General features: G+C 37.9%; 1 protein-coding gene across 2 annotated transcripts in view; it reads left to right on the plus strand.

Annotated features, from left to right (window-relative positions):
• Positions 1-17,879, plus strand: part of gpc6a (glypican 6a) — a 220,674-nt gene that overhangs the window by 170,937 nt on the left and 31,858 nt on the right. The window contains exon 7 of one of the 2 annotated variants that reach the window (XM_082163828.1): positions 192-221. The exons of the other annotated variant lie outside the window; for it this stretch is intronic. Within the exon in view, the coding sequence (XP_082019954.1) occupies positions 192-221 (30 nt within the window). The remainder of the gene's footprint in view (positions 1-191; positions 222-17,879) is intronic. 2 annotated transcript variants of the gene reach the window in all.

Consider the following 17,879-nt stretch of genomic DNA (forward strand, 5'->3'; position numbering starts at 1 on the left):
TTTCTCCTAGAGACCGAGGGAATGGGATGGAATATCCCAGCAATGCCATTCATCAAATGTAATCATGCATATTGCTTTTCTGTCTAATGCATATTTATCATGTGTTTTCCCGTGGTATTCTTTCTCTCTTTCTCATCTCCACTTTCAATGAAATACCTTTTTTCCTCTGTTTTTTTGCTTCCGCATCCCAGAGGATTGTCTGGAGGACGATGCAACACAGCGTAAGCCATCCAACCCTCCTCTCACTTTACCTCCATCATTTGTCTTGTGGCTTCCAGCCTTCTCTCCATCTTTCCCCCTCTCCTTCATCTGCTGGTGTACTTTCTGAGTAGTAATGCACTGTTACTGCTCATTGCGCATGCGTTGCGCATGCGTCGCGTCTGAACGCGTTGTTGTCTTTGGAGCTCTATCGATTTGATTTATAATTCTTGATTTTTCTCTTTAAACTCACTTACAACGAACATTTTCTACTTTTCCTCACTGAGAAGCACTACTGCTCAAACCTCATAGTTACAACGCGGACTGTTGAGCAGACGCGTCTCAAGCCTATTAGTGATCCAACGCCGGATACTCTTAAAGGTTACGTCCGTGGATCACGGCTGAACGCGTCTTCTCCACACTCACTTACTGTACAAACAAACATTGTTTCGCCTATCGTGCATCTACTCTACACCCTTACCTCTAAAAAGACGGATTATATCCAAGACTTCAGTCATAAATTAGTATTAATATTGATAGCATCACTGGTAGCTTCGTTGCTAACTTACTGTCCATCTGTTAAAATGGCGAATATATCAGATGTAAGTAGTCTACCTTTTGGTGCAGCTGAGGACACATTTGAGCTGCACGCACTGCAGTCTGAGCTGGAAGCTGTTGAGAAACAGATCCACGACCTTTTATTGAGACAGGCCGAGCTGAGAGACCGGTGTTTAGCTCTTGAAACATCACGCGCCGATGTACACAAATCAGTGATTAACGTTACTAACCCGCTGACTCCGACCGCGTCTACTCCGTGCGTTCCTCAGCATCGGTCACGATCAGCCATGGTCTCGCTCAATCCGGCTCCATCACGCCACCACGAAGCCTGGGTGGTTCCGCAGCGAAAGACGCGAGTCAGGTCTAGACCAAGACTCTCTCCAACCCTCCCGGTTTTCGAGTTATCCACACAAAACCGCTTCTCCCCTCTTCGCGAAACAGAACGCGATGCTATGATCATCGGCGATTCCATCGTTCGGCACGTACACGCTACGTTAGGTAAAAGTAAGGTGCAAAGTCACTGCTTTCCTGGTGCTCGTGTTTCTGAAATCGCTGATCGCGTTCCCAAGATTCTGAACGGTGACGAGCACGTCGGAACTGTGGTCCTGCACGCGAGAGTGAACGACATCAGGCTGCGCCAGACGGAGGTTCTGAAGAAAGACTTCAGGAATCTGATCGATACGGTACGCAGCACATCGCCTGAAACAACGATCATTGTGTCAGGACCGCTTCCCACGTACCGACTAGGGCATGAAAAGTTCAGCAGATTATTTGCGCTAAATGAATGGTTAATGTCATGGTGCAATGAGCAGAAACTGCTCTTTGTAAATAATTGGAATCTGTTTTGGGAGCGTCCTAGGATTTTCCGTGCTGATGGCTTACACCCAAGCAAATTCGGAGCAGATCTTCTGTCGGATAACATCTCCAAAATGTTAAATACCGTTTGACTAGTAACCAAAAGTCCAAATCATAGTCTCTGCTGCACCAATTTAACTGATATAAATACTAGTGTAGAACATTGCATAGAAATTGTGTCTATTCCTCGTTTAGTGAGATCAAATAATAAATCTACTGCAGGATCTAGGAACAATCTAATTGTTATTAAAACAGAAAATGTTGCTATTAGTAAACAAAAACAATTTCTAAAGCTAGGTCTTCTAAACATTAGATCACTCACACCTAAGGCAGTTATTGTAAATTAAATAGTCACAGATAATAGCTTCGATGTACTTTGCCTTACTGAAACCTGGCTTAAACCAAATGATTATTTAGGTCTAGATGAGTCTACTCCTCCTGGATACTGTTATAAGCATGAGCCCCGTCTGATTGGTCGTGGCGGCGGTGTTGCAACAATCTATAGAGATATTCTCAATGTTACTCAGAAAACGGGTTATAAGTTTATTTCGTTTGAAGTACTTGTACTAAATGTTACGCTCTTAGATGTTAGAAAAACATCCCTATTATCTCTAGCCTTGGCTACCGTATATAGACCGCCTGGGCCTTATGCTGATTTCCTAAAAGAGTTTGCAGATTTTCTCTCAGACCTATTAGTCAATGTCGATAAAGCATTAATTGTTGGAGATTTTAACATACACGTAGATAATCCAAATGATGCGTTAGGGGCTGCGTTTACAGATTTATTAAACTCCTTTGGGGTCAAGCAAAACGTCACCGGACCAACTCATCGTCTTAATCATACACTCGATTTAATTATATCACATGGAACCGATCCAACCGATATAGATATCATTCCACAAAGTGATGATGTCACTGATCATTACATGGTAACTTGCATATTACGTACTGCTGTAATATGTCATGCGGCGCCGCGTTATCGACCAGGCAGAACAATCCTTCCATCCACCATAGATAATTTCTCAAATTGCTTATCTAATCTGTCTCAGCTGCTGCCTGAACCCAAACAAACAGATGAACTAGAAGAACTAACTAGCACTATGAGCACCATTCTCTCTAGAACATTGGATGTGGTTGCACCTATTAAATTAAAAAAGGTCAGAGAGAAAAATAAAGCACCATGGTATAACAATACTACGCATGTTCTAAAGAGAGAAACCCGTATTTTAGAGCGTAAATGGAAACAAACTAATTTAGAGGTCTTTAGAATCGCGTGGAAAGACAGTATGTCACGTTATAAAAAGGCCCTAAAAGCGGCCAGGGCTGAGCACCTCCGCAAACTAATAGAAAACAACCAAAACAATCCTAGGTTTTTATTTAACACCGTGGCTAGACTAACAAATAAACAGACGTCACCCGAACAAAATATCCCGTTACAGTTCAGTAGTAATGATTTCATGAACTTCTTCACTGAGAAAATAGAAAGCATCAGAACCACAATTGTAAACGTTCAATCTTCAATTGCGCCTTATAATTCAGCTTCAATTATCACCCCGCAAGAACAATTACAGTGCTTTACAACTATAGAACAAAAAGAGTTAAATAAACTTATCACTTCATCTAAAACAACAACATGTTTATTAGATCCTATACCAACTAAACTACTGAAAGAAGTGTTACCTGAAGTGGAAGAGCCTCTCCTCAATATTATTAACTCGTCTTTATCTCTAGGTCATGTTCCAAGAACATTTAAACTGGCAGTTATAAAACCACTCATTAAGAAACCACAATTAGATCATAATAACCTAGCAAATTATAGACCCATTTCAAATCTTCCATTTATGTCTAAAATATTAGAAAAAGTGGTGTCCGCTCAACTGGGCTCTTTCTTGCAACAAAATGATATCTATGAAAAGTTTCAGTCTGGATTCAGACCGCATCATAGCACTGAAACTGCGCTCGTTAAAATCACAAATGATTTACTTTTAGCTTCTGACCAAGGCTGTATCTCAATACTAGTTTTACTTGATCTTAGTGCTGCGTTCGATACTATAGATCACACAATACTCTTAGATCGACTACAAAATTATACTGGTGTTCAAGGACAAGCATTAAGCTGGTTCAAATCATACCTATCTGACCGCTACCATTTTGTCTATTTAAATGGAGAAAAATCGATCATAACTCCAGTAAACTATGGAGTGCCGCAGGGATCTGTGTTAGGCCCTCTATTATTCTCAATATATATGATGCCACTTGGAAATATTATAAGGAAACATGGAATTAGTTTCCATTGTTATGCTGATGACACTCAAATATATATTTCATCAAGGCCGGATGAAAACGCTAAATTTTCCAAATTGACAGAGTGTGTTAAAGATATAAAAGATTGGATGACGCTTAATTTTCTTTTATTAAATCCAGACAAGACAGAGGTAATACTTATCGGTTAAAAAAAACGCCCACAAAACCTCGCACAATACAACTTTAACATCATAGGATGTCCTGTTACTTTATCCTCTACAGTAAAAGACCTGGGTGTTATACTCGATTGCAACCTGTCTTTTGAAAATCATATTTCATATGTTACAAAAACAGCCTTTTTCCACCTTAGAAACATTGCTAAGCCACGTAATATGCTATCAGTTTCTGATGCAGAAAAGTTAGTTCATGCATTCATGACCTCGAGACTAGATTACTGTAATGCTTTATTAGCTGGTTGTCCTGCATCCTCAATAAACAAGCTACAGTTAGTCCAAAATGCCGCCGCTAGAGTTCTTACTAGATCAAGAATATATGATCTTATAACACCGATTTTATCATCACTGCATTGGTTACCTATAAAGTTCCGTATTAATTACAAGGTATTGCTACTGACTTATAAAGCCCTAAACGGCTTAGCTCCAGTCTATTTAACGGATCTTCTATCGCCCTATAATCCATCGCGCTCTTTAAGATCACTAAATTCAAGGCTTTTGGTCATACCTAGGATATCCAGAACCACCAAAGGAGGGAGAGCATTTTCACATTTGGCTCCAAAACTCTGGAATAGTCTTCCTGATACTGTTCGTTGCTCAGACTCGCTCTCCCAGTTTAAAACTAGATTAAAGTCTCATCTCTTCAGCCAGGCATTCATATAATCCTACAGTTCAAACTACAATCCGGCCTCTAGCTCATAAATGCCAGAGGAGAACTGGCCCCCGACTGAGCCTGGGTTCTCCCAAGGTTTTTTTTTCTCCATTAGGTCACCTGATGGAGTTTTAGGACACCATTAGGTCAGTGGTTCCCAACCTTTTTTTTGTCTGAGACCCCCTTTTCCCCAAGAAAATATTTTAGGGCCCCCCTTCACATTTAATGATATTATCGCTCTTGTAAGCTTGCAGCAAGGATGACAAAATATGTTGTTTTCAAACAAACGGTATGTTTACTATAACCAGATGTTTATGCACAAATAATAGCCTATAATATTGAAAATACAATAACAAAAACATCAGTAGGCCCTTTGTAATTTAAAAACGTAGGCTTAGGAGTAGCCTATAAATTGGCCCTATTTGAAATGCAATAACAAAAATATTCATACTGGTGTGTAGGTAAAAAAATAAATATATATATATATAGGCTATTACTAAATGACTGCTGTCTGGGACCTCAATACTTGCATGTTATTTGTGAGGCTTTATCAATGTGAGGCTTTATTTTTTACGCTTTTGGCGCTATAGCGAGCGATAGTAAACTTGCGTTTATTAACAGAATAATGCGTCTTTCGGAAGAACATTGTAGCCGGAACTACTTCTCTCTGTGTACATCTATGACGAGTCACGCAGGTACTGTACTACTCCGCAGCGGCAGCGATCCGAACCAGTGTTAAATAGTCCCAATGTAAACACTTATTATAGGTGTACCATAGTGGTTCAGGATAAGACAAAAACACGGATTGGAAAATGGATTCATGATGAACTCGCTCATTATATACATTTTGTACATTTTTAACAGAAAAAAGTTAATGATTTTATTTGATGCTCATTGCTCAAAACTTTTCAAAATATGATGCGACCCCCCACAGAGCTCGCTGAGGCCCCCTTGTGGGCCGCGACCCCCCTGTTGGGAACCGATGCATTAGGTCACTAGAAACAAACCTTGTTGTATTATTTTTGTTTAATACTGTGAAGCTGCTTTGATACAATCTGTATTGTGAAAAGCGCTATACAAGTATATATATATATATATATCCGTGCTGGCAAACTTTAAGTTGTAGACATGGACTATAATGGATCCTCCTCTCATTAAAGGGTAGTCACTCTTTTTCATGCAAATAATGCACAGGGACTGAAGTATTCAGCCTTCAAAAAAGACACAAAAGCATCATAAAAATAGTATGAGGGTGAGTAGATGATGACAGAATTTGTATTTGTGGTAAACAATTCCTGTAAATATAACTGTTGATTTGATTTTGTTACTTCCAAAATGGTCAGAGGAAGTACTATAGTTCAAAAGTATGGGGTCAGTAACTTTTTTATTTTTTTATTGTCTTTTTTGGAAAGAAATTAATACTTTTATTCATTGAGAATGCACTGAATTAATCAAAAGTGATCAAAAGTGCAGAAATGTATAGTGTTACAAAAGATTTGTTTCAAATAAATGCTGTTCTTTTGAACTTTCTATTCATCAACGAATCCTGAAAAAGAGTATCCTGGTTTCAACAAAAATATGAAGCAGCAGCACAACTGTTTTCAATATTGATATTAATCAGAAATGTTTCTTGAGCAGCAAATCTGCATATTAGAATTATTTTTGAAGGATCATGTGACACTGAAGACTGGAGCAATGATGTGGAAAATTCAGCTTTGATTACATGAATAAATTACATTTTAAATTGTATTCACATAGAAAACAGTAGTTTTAAATTGTAAAAAAAAAAAAAAAAAAAAAAAAAAAAAAAAAAAAAAAATCATAATATTATTGTCTTTACTGTGTAGGTGAGCATAGGAGTTTTATTATTTTTTTGTACCATTTTTAATTATATATCTTATTGACCCTAAACTTTTGAGCTGTGTCTGTGTCTGTGTGTGTGTGTGTGTGTGTGTGTGTGTGTGTGTGTGTGTGTGTGTGTGTGTGTGTGTGTGTGTGTGTGTGTGTGTGTGTGTGTGTGTGTGTGTGTGTGTGTGTGTGTGTGTGTGTGTGTGTGTGTGTGTGTGTGTTTGTGTGTGGTATAAATAAGTAGCGCTTAAGCTCAGGTTGCTCCAGAGGGATTGTTCCTGTAGTAAATATCAGTTGCTTGCTTGGAAAAAAGGTTAGCTAAATGACAAATAGCCTCATATATCTTAACCCCCCACCCACCCACCCACCCACAAAAAAATAAAAAATAATAAAAAAAACCGGTGGATGCAATTCTTATGAGTCAGAAGCAAAGTCTTTTTCAAGACTTTGCTTCTGTAAGGACAGAGGATTTGGAGCGGCTGCAAACGCAGATAATTAATTAACAAAAAAACTACAGTTACTGAGACCAACAAAACACTCTGTACGTAATACATCGTACCATTTGGGGTCTCTGTAGAATGCGTTATTTATTTTACGTGACTTGGATTTAGGCTTCAGGCATTAGAGAACATTATTAAAGACCAGATAACTTTAAATGAACAGCTAACGTTACTGGAAGAACGTTTGTTAATATATTGCCAGAATGTTAGCCAGAGTTCTGAGAGCGTTCCCTGTCAGCTGGACAGAAAGCCATGACAGACTCAACTTTTTTGTGAGGCTGTACACAATGTGGCTCTTCATTGCACGATGACTACAGTGCATTACACCATTTGCATTTTGTACAGCTGACCATCACTTCAAATTACCCTAGAGTTTTTGAGAAATGTATTTTGCATTCACTTCAATTCAGTTTAATTCAAAGTGCAACTGTAGTCATTAAACTGATTGTGACACCAGTGTTTAAACGGTAAACGACGTTCTGATGTTTATGAAGAGCAATGTTGCCCAAATGAAACCGATTCTGATTGTTATCCGACTGTATCAGAGATGCATGTAGTTCTCAGCTATAAAAGCCAGAAGCCACAGGCCCATTCCAGCTCATTTCAGACTTGGCTAATAGACACAAACCCCAGAGATTTGCCAAGGTTTGATGGCTAACCATACAACACTAGCTAACTTATCGCCCATTTGCTTGTTTTTCGTGTTTTAATGAGCCAGTTTGTGATGGAAACATCGCAACAACTACAGAAATCAGCAGTACGGTTGACAAAAGAGTGCAAATGAGCGAGTGTTTGGTGGTCTGATATCAGCAGGTAAACACGCGTCGGCCATCGGACTGAAATGTAAAGATGCATTGTCTGAGCCCTCGCCAAAACGCAGTATTGCAGCTACATTGATTCTTCCTGTGCGCGTCTGGCAAACGTACTCGTGGGTCTCTCCTCTACACCCAATTTATTTTCATCACTGTGTACATGACTTGAGTCGTAAAAGAGCCACTGCTGCTAACCTCGGGGAACAGAAGCGAATAGGAGGCTGTTGCACAAGGTTTAAGCGAGAGCAGGGTGGACGTCCTTCATAAAATAATGATCTCCATCAACATAGTGAATGTTTTTTTGTTGTTGTTTTTTTTACATTTAAAGCAGACATGTTCACAAGTCCCTGAAAGCCAAGTCTCAAGTCTTTGTTCTATTTTTAGCAATAGTTATGTGATAAGACGTTATAATAACTCAACAAACCGATCTGTGGAAACGAGTTGGACACACAATTCAAATGAAAGTGTCCGTCCAGTCCATATGCAAGCTAACTTGGTAAATGTGAATATTATATGCATATGGTAGCAAATACTTGAAAGGATGAAAGGACATGTGTACTTCTTGAAAATGCAAGCAAGCCGCAGCTTCCCTTTCGATTAAATGATTGCTTTTGAAATTAAATGACACAAAGATGATCACAAGGAAAGACTTGGCTATATTGTTACTGTTTGTTGTTCATTTATATAACAGCACTTTCCAATAGGTGATGAATATTCAGATGAGTCACGCGCTTAGGATATACAATAACGCTGGCTTGGTGTGTTTGCTGCTGCACATATTGATTGGGAATTAATGAATTAAGAATGAATAGTAAAACGAGTCTCTGTCTTCAATTCCAAGTCAAGTCGCATGGCATTTTCTTTTTTAGACTTAAGTGCGACTTGAGTTTCCATCTCTGTTAAGAAGTTTTAGCAGTTGTGTTTTGTCTATGGTCATTGTGTGTCAAGTGGTCTCTGAAATTAAAAAAAGTACACAAAAAAGAATGGAAGCGTGTCTCCAGCACACGGTATAGAAAAAATAAAAAAAGGTACTGCAACATTTTATCTCACAATTCTTACTTACTTTTTCAGAATTGTAAGATATAAAATTACAATTGTGAAAAAAAGCTGGTAACACTTTAATTTACATGTTACTATAGGTACTTACTATATTAATAACAGTAAACTAACCCTAAACCAAACCCTAAACCTAACCGTAACTCTATAGTACTGTAAGTACAGGTACATTAATATTACTCCGTACTTATTTGAGTAAGTACAAAATCAAGTGTAACCATCCTTGATATGAATTGTGAAATGTAAAATTGCAATTGTGAATTAAAAAGTAAGAATTGCAAAATGTAAACTCACAAATTTCTAAAGAAAAAAAGTCAGAATTGTGAGATGGAAAGTCGGTCGCAGTTTCCATTTTATTTTATTTATTTTATTCTGTGGCGGAAACAAGCTTCCAAAAAAAAAAAGGTCAGATGTTGAAATCTTTTAAGCATGAAAATGAGGCCTAAATGAGCCACTCTCTTGATTTTGGAGCTTTAAATGTCTGAAATGATTAGGATCAGAGACTTGCCGGAATCTTCCTGTCTGTGAATAGGGAAGCACTTTTGCAACTAAAAGCAGCAAGTCTCATAAGTATGATTAAGGAAATGAATTTACATAGGCTTTATAGCTCATTGAAATTTTAATGGAAGCACTTAGCCTTGAGACTTATAGACGTCCTCTTGGGAGCAGAGCGAGAACAAGCCATTTAAAGTAACGAGGCTCTTCATGCTGTAAGACACTAAACAGAGTCCGGAAGTTGAGCTTGTGGTGTGGTAAAGTACTTGAAGATACATGTAGATAACTTTAGCTGTCATTCTCTTTAAGCAGTGAGAGATTTATGGGTTCACATCATAGATATCAGGGTTTCCATCCACAAATTTGCATGTAAATAGTGGGCAATTGCATCAAAAATTCTGGAATGGAAACATCAGGAAGTGAATAAAACTTAAGAAATGGATGTCATGCCTATGAATTTGGACACTCTACTTGGCTCACATACTGTTTTTTGCCTACTATATAGTATTGAAGTCATATTCGGACGCAAGGATTGAGTGTTTCGAAAACTTGTTTCTGTTACAAAAATAAAATTAGAAACTGTTACTAAATCCTGAAATGGCAGAAATCATCTAGTCCCTCAATAGTTTATCCTAGACTGGAATGGATATTAAATTAAACTTTTTGCCATCGGAAGTTAGAGGTCTCGATACGAACTCAAACATTTCTCATCAAATTCATCCAAGACCGAATTATCTGAGCATTGATACCCTTGATAATGTTGTAGCTCTAAACTTTTACTGTAGGTGGCTCTTTTTTTTTCTCCTAAAAGAGGAAGTTTAGAAGAAATTCTTAAATTGAATAAACTCTCATATAAAACAAAACTGAGAACTGTTAATCCTCCTGAGCTATGAAAGAGCAACCTTTGATACAGCAATATAACTTCTTCTTGGATGTGTCTTTGAAGTGCATGTTCAGTTTAGAGAAATCACAAACGTGAAGTCCTGCTAGACTGTGTTTTCAATTGATAAAACACGTTCTGTGGCTAAATGGGTGCTAATCCACATTGCGGAGGATGTTTCGGAGGCGTTCGCTCGATGCGGGCCTACTTTATTATGTGTAGGCGTCTAACCGGACTGTTCCTCATCTAGCTTGAAGGCTTGTCTGACTAATTACTTGACTTCCAGATTTCTCTGGCTTGTGTGTGCAGACACGGATTGACGTAGTTTAGAAGATAAGGTGAATATTTGCTCTTGGTTGCTGGTGATTTGTAGGGTTGTAATGTGAGTCAATTGCGTTTTTGCTACAAATCATGCCTATCAGATGCATGAGCCGAAAACTGTCTTCTTGCATTATGAATCATGACCCGTGATTTAGTATGTTTTCCCAGCACTGATTGCTCCTAATTTGCATCCCGGCGTCTACAAAGATGACAGGGCATCCAAAGAGCGTTTTCGTAAACCTATGAATAAGGTCACAGAGTTCCAGCAGGAATAAACGCAATGTCATTTAGTAAGTGATATTTTTTTTCTAAACCAAATAGCTACGCCTTCATTAGATATTGTGAGCACCATTTCCATAATACTCTGCATCTCCAGTGCATGTAGGAGGCTTTTAACAGCAAACGTGGGTCCAGGCCAGAGGAGAAATGGAAATAAGTGAAGAGGTTTCGGAAACTCTAGCAACATGTTACAAGATTAAGAAGTGAGCCGGGGTTAACGCCGAGTCATTCTCATGCTATACACACTCGGCTTCATGTGAATCAGGTCTTGAGAATATATGCCTTCTGGGAGACTTGTAAGTGTAAAGGGGAATATGCAATCCTACCTCAGCCTTTTAATTATATGGCAGAGGGATTTTATGTTGAACTTGGCAAGAAGCGCTCTGACAAAAACAACTGGATCCGTGTTCTCTTTTAGGCTGCCAGTGGCACATTTTTTGTCCGTTAATGCCAAGCGTAATTATCCTGCAAAATAAATGAAGACGTTTTATAACCTCAGTCAGCCAGAGCGCTTATGATTCTGTGCCCTTAATACATTCATAACGTCATACATAGAAGAATCCTACCTCACTTTGAAACACTCGGGCTGGTTTTTAGCACAGCACGAGTGATATTAGAGTAAAAAAAAAAAAAAAAAAAGCTAATATTTCAGCCGTGACGATTTTCTTTCAGGCTACGCACATTTTTCATTCTTTTTCATGTTGCTTTTACTTCATTTTCTTGATATGTGTATATGAGGTTTAAATTGGTTTCAGTTCAAGTATGATTATATAAACCAGAGTTTCTCATACACATCAAAGAAGCTGTTCCCATAGAAAATTCCCTAAATTTCCACTCAATCAACTTTCATGTATATTTCAATGTTAGATGCGATTAATCGCGATTATTGAAATATACATAAAAGTTGATTGAGGGGAAATTTAGGGAATTTTCTATGGGAACAGCATCTTTGATGAGAATGAGTATGATAAACTCTGGTTTATATAATTTAAAATGTATTATAATATTATAAATTTATAATTTATAAAAATGTGTGTGTCGATTAATCAATTATAATTTTTACGCTGACGACATTCAATTATATACTACCTGTACATCGATTTTATCTATCACAAAATCTCTGCTTGTGTGCATGAAATAAAAGATTGGCTTCATTCAAATTTTCTAAAACTTAACATGGACAAAACTGAGATTATTTTTACCGGACCTTCGTCACTCATTAATAAAATTCCTACCAACTTCACCTGTGAGATCGCTGGCTCTCATATCAAACCATCCAGTACTGTTAAAAATCTTGGTGTCTTTTTTTTATTACACCTCTCTATCTTTCCACTCTCACATTAATTCTATCACTAAATCGGCATTCTTCCATCTACGTCGTATCGCTCAGCTCCGTCCCTTTATCAGTATCTCAGACGCTGAAACTGTCATCCATGCATTTGTCACATCACGTCTTGATTACTGCAATGCACTTTTCATTGGCCAATCTGCTAGCTCCATTTCCAAATTACAATACATTCAAAACTCTGCTGCCAGAAAGAATACTCACCCACACCAAGCGTTCTGCACATATTACCTCAATTCTGCATGATCTTCACTGGCTTCCTGTGGCTTACCGTATTAAATTCAAAATTCTCCTTCTCACTTTTAAATCTCTGCATGGCTTGGCTCCCCGCTATCTCTGTAACCTGCTCCTCCCCTACACCCCGACTCGCACTTTACGATCCTCTGATTCTAGCCTTCTCGTCGTCCCTCTGCATCGCCTTGCTTCAATGGGGGGCAGATCATTCAGAGTTGTTGCACCCAAAATGTGGAACTCTCTCCCCCGATCACTCTGTTCTGTTAACACTATTTCTGAATTCAAATCCATGCTCAAAACTCACCTATTTTCTGAATGTCACAATATTAAAGGGTTAGTTCACCCAAAAATGAAAATTCTGTCAGTAATTATTCGCCCTCATGTTGTTCCAACCCCGTAAGACCTTCGTTCATCTTCGGAACACAAATTAAGATATTTTTGATTAAATCTGAGAGCTGTCTCACTCCTCCATAGGCTTCTAAGGCATTATAACTTGCTGGCCGAGAAAATGCATTAAATACATCGTTAATATAGTCCAAGTGACTCCAGTGGCTCAATCTTAAGTTTATAAAGCGACGAGAATACTTTTTGTGCGCAAAAACAAACAAAAATAACGACTTTATTCCACTATTCATTTCCTTCTCTCTGGGCCTCGAGTTAGTTTCACGTAGTGTTTTAGCACAGTGCGTCTGTGTTGCACGTCACACGTAGGCTCACTATTGGCCGACGCTGGTCATGTGTGTGACGCGTGGTGACGTACAACACAGACGCGCTGCGCTATTACACTACGTGAACTCACTCGAGGCACAGAGAGAAGGAAATGAATAGTGGAATAAAGTCGTTATTTTTGTTTTGTTTTTCGCACAAGAAGTATTCTCGTCGCTTTATAAACTTAAGATTGAGCCACTGTAGTCACTTGGACTATATTAACGATGTCTTTAATGCATTTTCTGGGCCAGCAAGTTATAATGCCTTAGAAGCCTATGGAGGAGTGATCCAGCTCTCAGATTTAATCAAAAATATCTTAATTTGTGTTCCGAAGATGAACGAAGGTCTTACGGGGTTGGAACAACATGAGGGTGAATAATTACTGACAGAATTTTCATTTTTGAGTGAACTATCCCTTTAAGTTTTTTTTTTTTTTTTTTTAAAGTTATATCTGTTTGTATTCTGCTGGTTGCCGCCCCATCTACCTAATTTTCATTTACTGTACTTAAACTCTCATCTACCTACTGTTGTTTTGTCTGCTGTCTTTGTCAATTGCCTTTATTGTTGTTTGTTTATTGTAAAGCGTCCTTGAGCCCTGGAAAGGCGCTATATAAATAAAACGTATTATTATTATTATTATTATTATTAATTAAGTGATTAGCAATTCATTGATTTGACAGCACTATTCAATATATAATGTATATGAATAGTGACTTTTACAAAGTCTTTTACATTGTTGTTGCACATTTTTTGGGGGTATTTCTTGCAATTAAGTGCGTTTGCATGAACTGCCTTGCTATTTTATATGGCCCACAATTTGAAAGGCTCGTCTGAACATTTCAGATTGTTATTAGCTATCAACTTTTTGAGAAGTGACATCCTACAATTTATTTTTGTGGCTGTGTAACCTCCACTTCTCAATCTGTAATTTTATTGCTCTGTTGACGTTCACCCTCTCTCTTAACAATCAGTGTTGACATTTTATGGTCTCTAGGCCGCGGCATCCAGGGCTAAATCCGTGTAAAATACAAAGGATGTGGCTGGGAAGAAAAGAAGCACTTGTAAAAAAGCAAACCCAAAGTCTGTTAGTGGAGCGCTGGCTGATACAGCGTCCAACCGCCTCTGCCAGTAAAGGGTTTGAATAGCTTCAAAACACAAAGACATTCCATCAGATGGTTTAAGTTACAGTTTAATGGCGGCGTGCATTCAGATAGCTACTCTATATTTTATTCCCCCAAAGCCACAATTACCGTGCGGCTGAGTAGGGTGAATAAAACACCAGTGCAGTCAGCAGACTCTTTTTTTTTTTCTTTTTTTTTTCTCCGTGGCATGGCATGCTGCTGCGTCATGCTGTTTTTAGGATTCAGCAGATGTTTTTATGAGCAGAATAACCACAATGGGCATAAATGTGGGCAATTCCTAACCACCTCGGAGAAGACGTTTTCAAGGGAGGACCCAAGAAATGGGCTTTTCTAAACCAACATCCTTCCAGCTCAGTCATATAATTATAGATATTTTATTGTGCCTTATGCCGTATTTGAATAAACAACCACACTGGAAAAGAATTTTCACTCAGAAATTGCTAGTAAATTTCACAAAGAAATGGCAAGGAATGCATTGAATTACGCATTCAATTTTGAAAGATTGAAATAGAAGGTTCTTGTAAAACATACGTCAATATTTTTGTATCTTCACTTTGATCTTTGAAACTTTGCAGACCTTTTAAAATCACAAACATCTATTATACACTAAAAGCTAATATCTGAAAATCTGAAAATGCAAAATAGGGGCAATTTAAACACTCTTGATTGATTTCAGAACAAAGCATTTTTCACTACGCTTCATTAATGCAGGCCATATTTTATTCAAATTAAGATGGTAAATGAATTTAATGTAATCAAACCCCTGATGTCACACTAACTGGCAGTGCATCTCAATAGCCTCTTCTCCGCGATGTCTACCTTCCCCCTGAACTTGCGATTCCCCCCGCATGTCATGCCAGTGGAAAATCCATTCATGCCCTGGCAAAAGGGTGCCGGCAGAATTCCCCCCTCTTTGTTGATCAAGCGACGTGCCGCTCCTCTGAACCACAGAGGAACCTCAAAAAGCCCCGTCTCCTTAATCTCCTCTTGACTTTCTCTTGTTGTTCAGTTGTTTGTCTGTTGGAGAGCGCCTCCCTCTCGCTCTCTGGGTCTTCTTGAAAGGCATGATGGGAGGTCAGTAAGGCAAAGCTCTCTGCTCAATTAGAGATGTGTTTGATGCTTCTGCAAAAGAGCACAGTTCTGAAACAATCTGAGTTTTGTGCCGATTATATCAATCTAAAACTAGTTTGTTAACCGGTAATATTCTAAAAGGTACCATAGCATTACTATTGGACATGTTACTATATATTTTTGGATGGATATGCCATGGTACTTATCACAGTTACAAAATGAACATGCTTTTGGACATGTATATTTGTTTGCTTTTGGACATGGTAATACTATGGTGCTCATTTGAATATGGTAATATTATCACAGTCAATCTGTCATTAATTACAAAATATTTCATAAAAATGACCATATGTTTTTTGGACATGATTATGTCAATCGCTCAGTATGATACTTATCATAGTCAATATGTTGTCTGGTGGACTTGGGTTAATTAATTAAACTTAGCATGTATTACCATGTTTGGATTTTATTATGTATATGTACCACGGTACCTCCATTGTAGGCTAGCCTATATGAACATGGCAGTCATTATAGTTATTTATGACCATCAATATTTTGTCTGTGGAAATTGTTCCATGACAATTCATCAACCATTAAGTAATCCATAAAACAAGAAGACAAGCATCATAAATGTTCAATATGATCAGAAGCCATTTTCATTAAGTCCTGGAAAAGACGCAATAAAAACACACTTGAATTAAAATTTCACAATCGCTGTAGATCTGCACTTGAAGCCGCTAAATTGGCAATAAAATGCAAACAGAGAGGAGTGGTGATTAGATCGCACCTTCAGGTGTCGTTACGAGCCTCCGGTGGAGTGTTAGATCCACACTGGATTAGCAAAAACAGCCCATAAAAGCCATAAAAGACTCTCACACTTGACACGTAAAGTCCTGCTGGCTGAAGATAATTTATGGCTGTTTTCCACCGTCAGAGCTGCGTTTGCAACAACCTCTGCTGTTCAGGAGTAAACGTGTTTATGTCTAGCAAGTACACTGGAATTCATAAAGCTCACAATTTCCATAAAGCTCACAACTTGGAATGTATTACAGGATGATGTTTGACGCAATAGAACATGGGAGAGAAGTAAATTCACAAGTGGAGAATTACAGTGAAAACACGTTATATACACATCATTCCAAAGTGATTTAACATTGTTTGGTTAACCTAAAACTGCATGCAAAGCCGCTGTCAGTGGACATGGGTGTAGCTGTTATAGACGTGTGTGGTTTGTTTTGACAGACGAATGAAAGGCTGAGAATGTAACATGAAAAAAAACAAAAAATAGCCATTTTAGACCAGCACTCTCAACCAAGAGGTCTTCCAGTTAAAACACAAAAAGCCTTTCATAAAGTGAGATGTCCTGATAGGCCTAAAATGGCTATTTGCACATTATTGATTGGAAGACTGTGATTGTTGTAAGTAATGCAAGCTTTTAGAGTGCCAAACTAAATGGATAATGCTAAACGCTATCTGCAAATGGCTCCGTTAATAAGAGCGGAGGATACAAAAAAAAAAAAAAAAAAAAAAAAAAACCTTAGGAATTGATAATGACCAATGCCATTATCAGCAGCGCTGGTGTCATCATGACCTTATCTTACATCAGCAGAGACGCGTTACAAACAATACAAAAACTATGGATTATGAAAAATGAACAGTGACACTATTTGGTGCATTAAATATAAAGATAGATAGATAGATAGATAGATAGATAGATAGATAGATAGATAGATAGATAGATAGATAGATAGATAGATAGATAGATAGATAGATAGATAGATAGATAGATAGATAGATAGATAGATAGATAGATAGATACTGTAGACACATTAAATAAAATAAAGAAACTGTGTTATACACAGATGTATGAGGGACACCTCTTTTTTTTTTTTCAGAATGACAAAATTCTGAATCTAGATCTGTCTTTATGACAACTTAAATTGCACTTGGAAAGATGAAAACAAACAAATACAGAGATGCCATTAAATATTTAGCTGGGCTACAGCAATTCAAGATGTTCCAGGCAATAAGCATCGCTATTCTAAATGTCAGATAAAGAGGGTGACAAAACAAATACTGTGAGAATGTGCCATCTGTGCCACACAGTCCCTCAGACAAAGGACAGTGCAGACAGATACTGTGTGCGCTCTCCCATCTGTGCTTATGTTATAAAAAAAAACATTCTCTTATAAATTGTTTCACCCTAAAATATTCACAAGGGAGAAAATTATAATGATTATCTAAATGTTTCATTAACACTGAATAATGACGTAGATCATGTGGAAAAATTTAACAGGATTGAATCCATCATGGAATATCCTCTTACAAGGGATATTGCACATTAAATGGGTACTTCACCACTGGAAAAACGGGCTTTCGTTAAAACTTGGCTGCCTATACAGTAGAAGGCGGGAATTTTTTTTTTAATTGGTGCTACCTGAGAAAACA

This window comes from Leuciscus leuciscus (assembly GCF_965113295.1).
Source record: "Leuciscus leuciscus genome assembly, chromosome: 3".
Classification (NCBI taxonomy): Eukaryota; Metazoa; Chordata; class Actinopteri; order Cypriniformes; family Leuciscidae; genus Leuciscus; species Leuciscus leuciscus.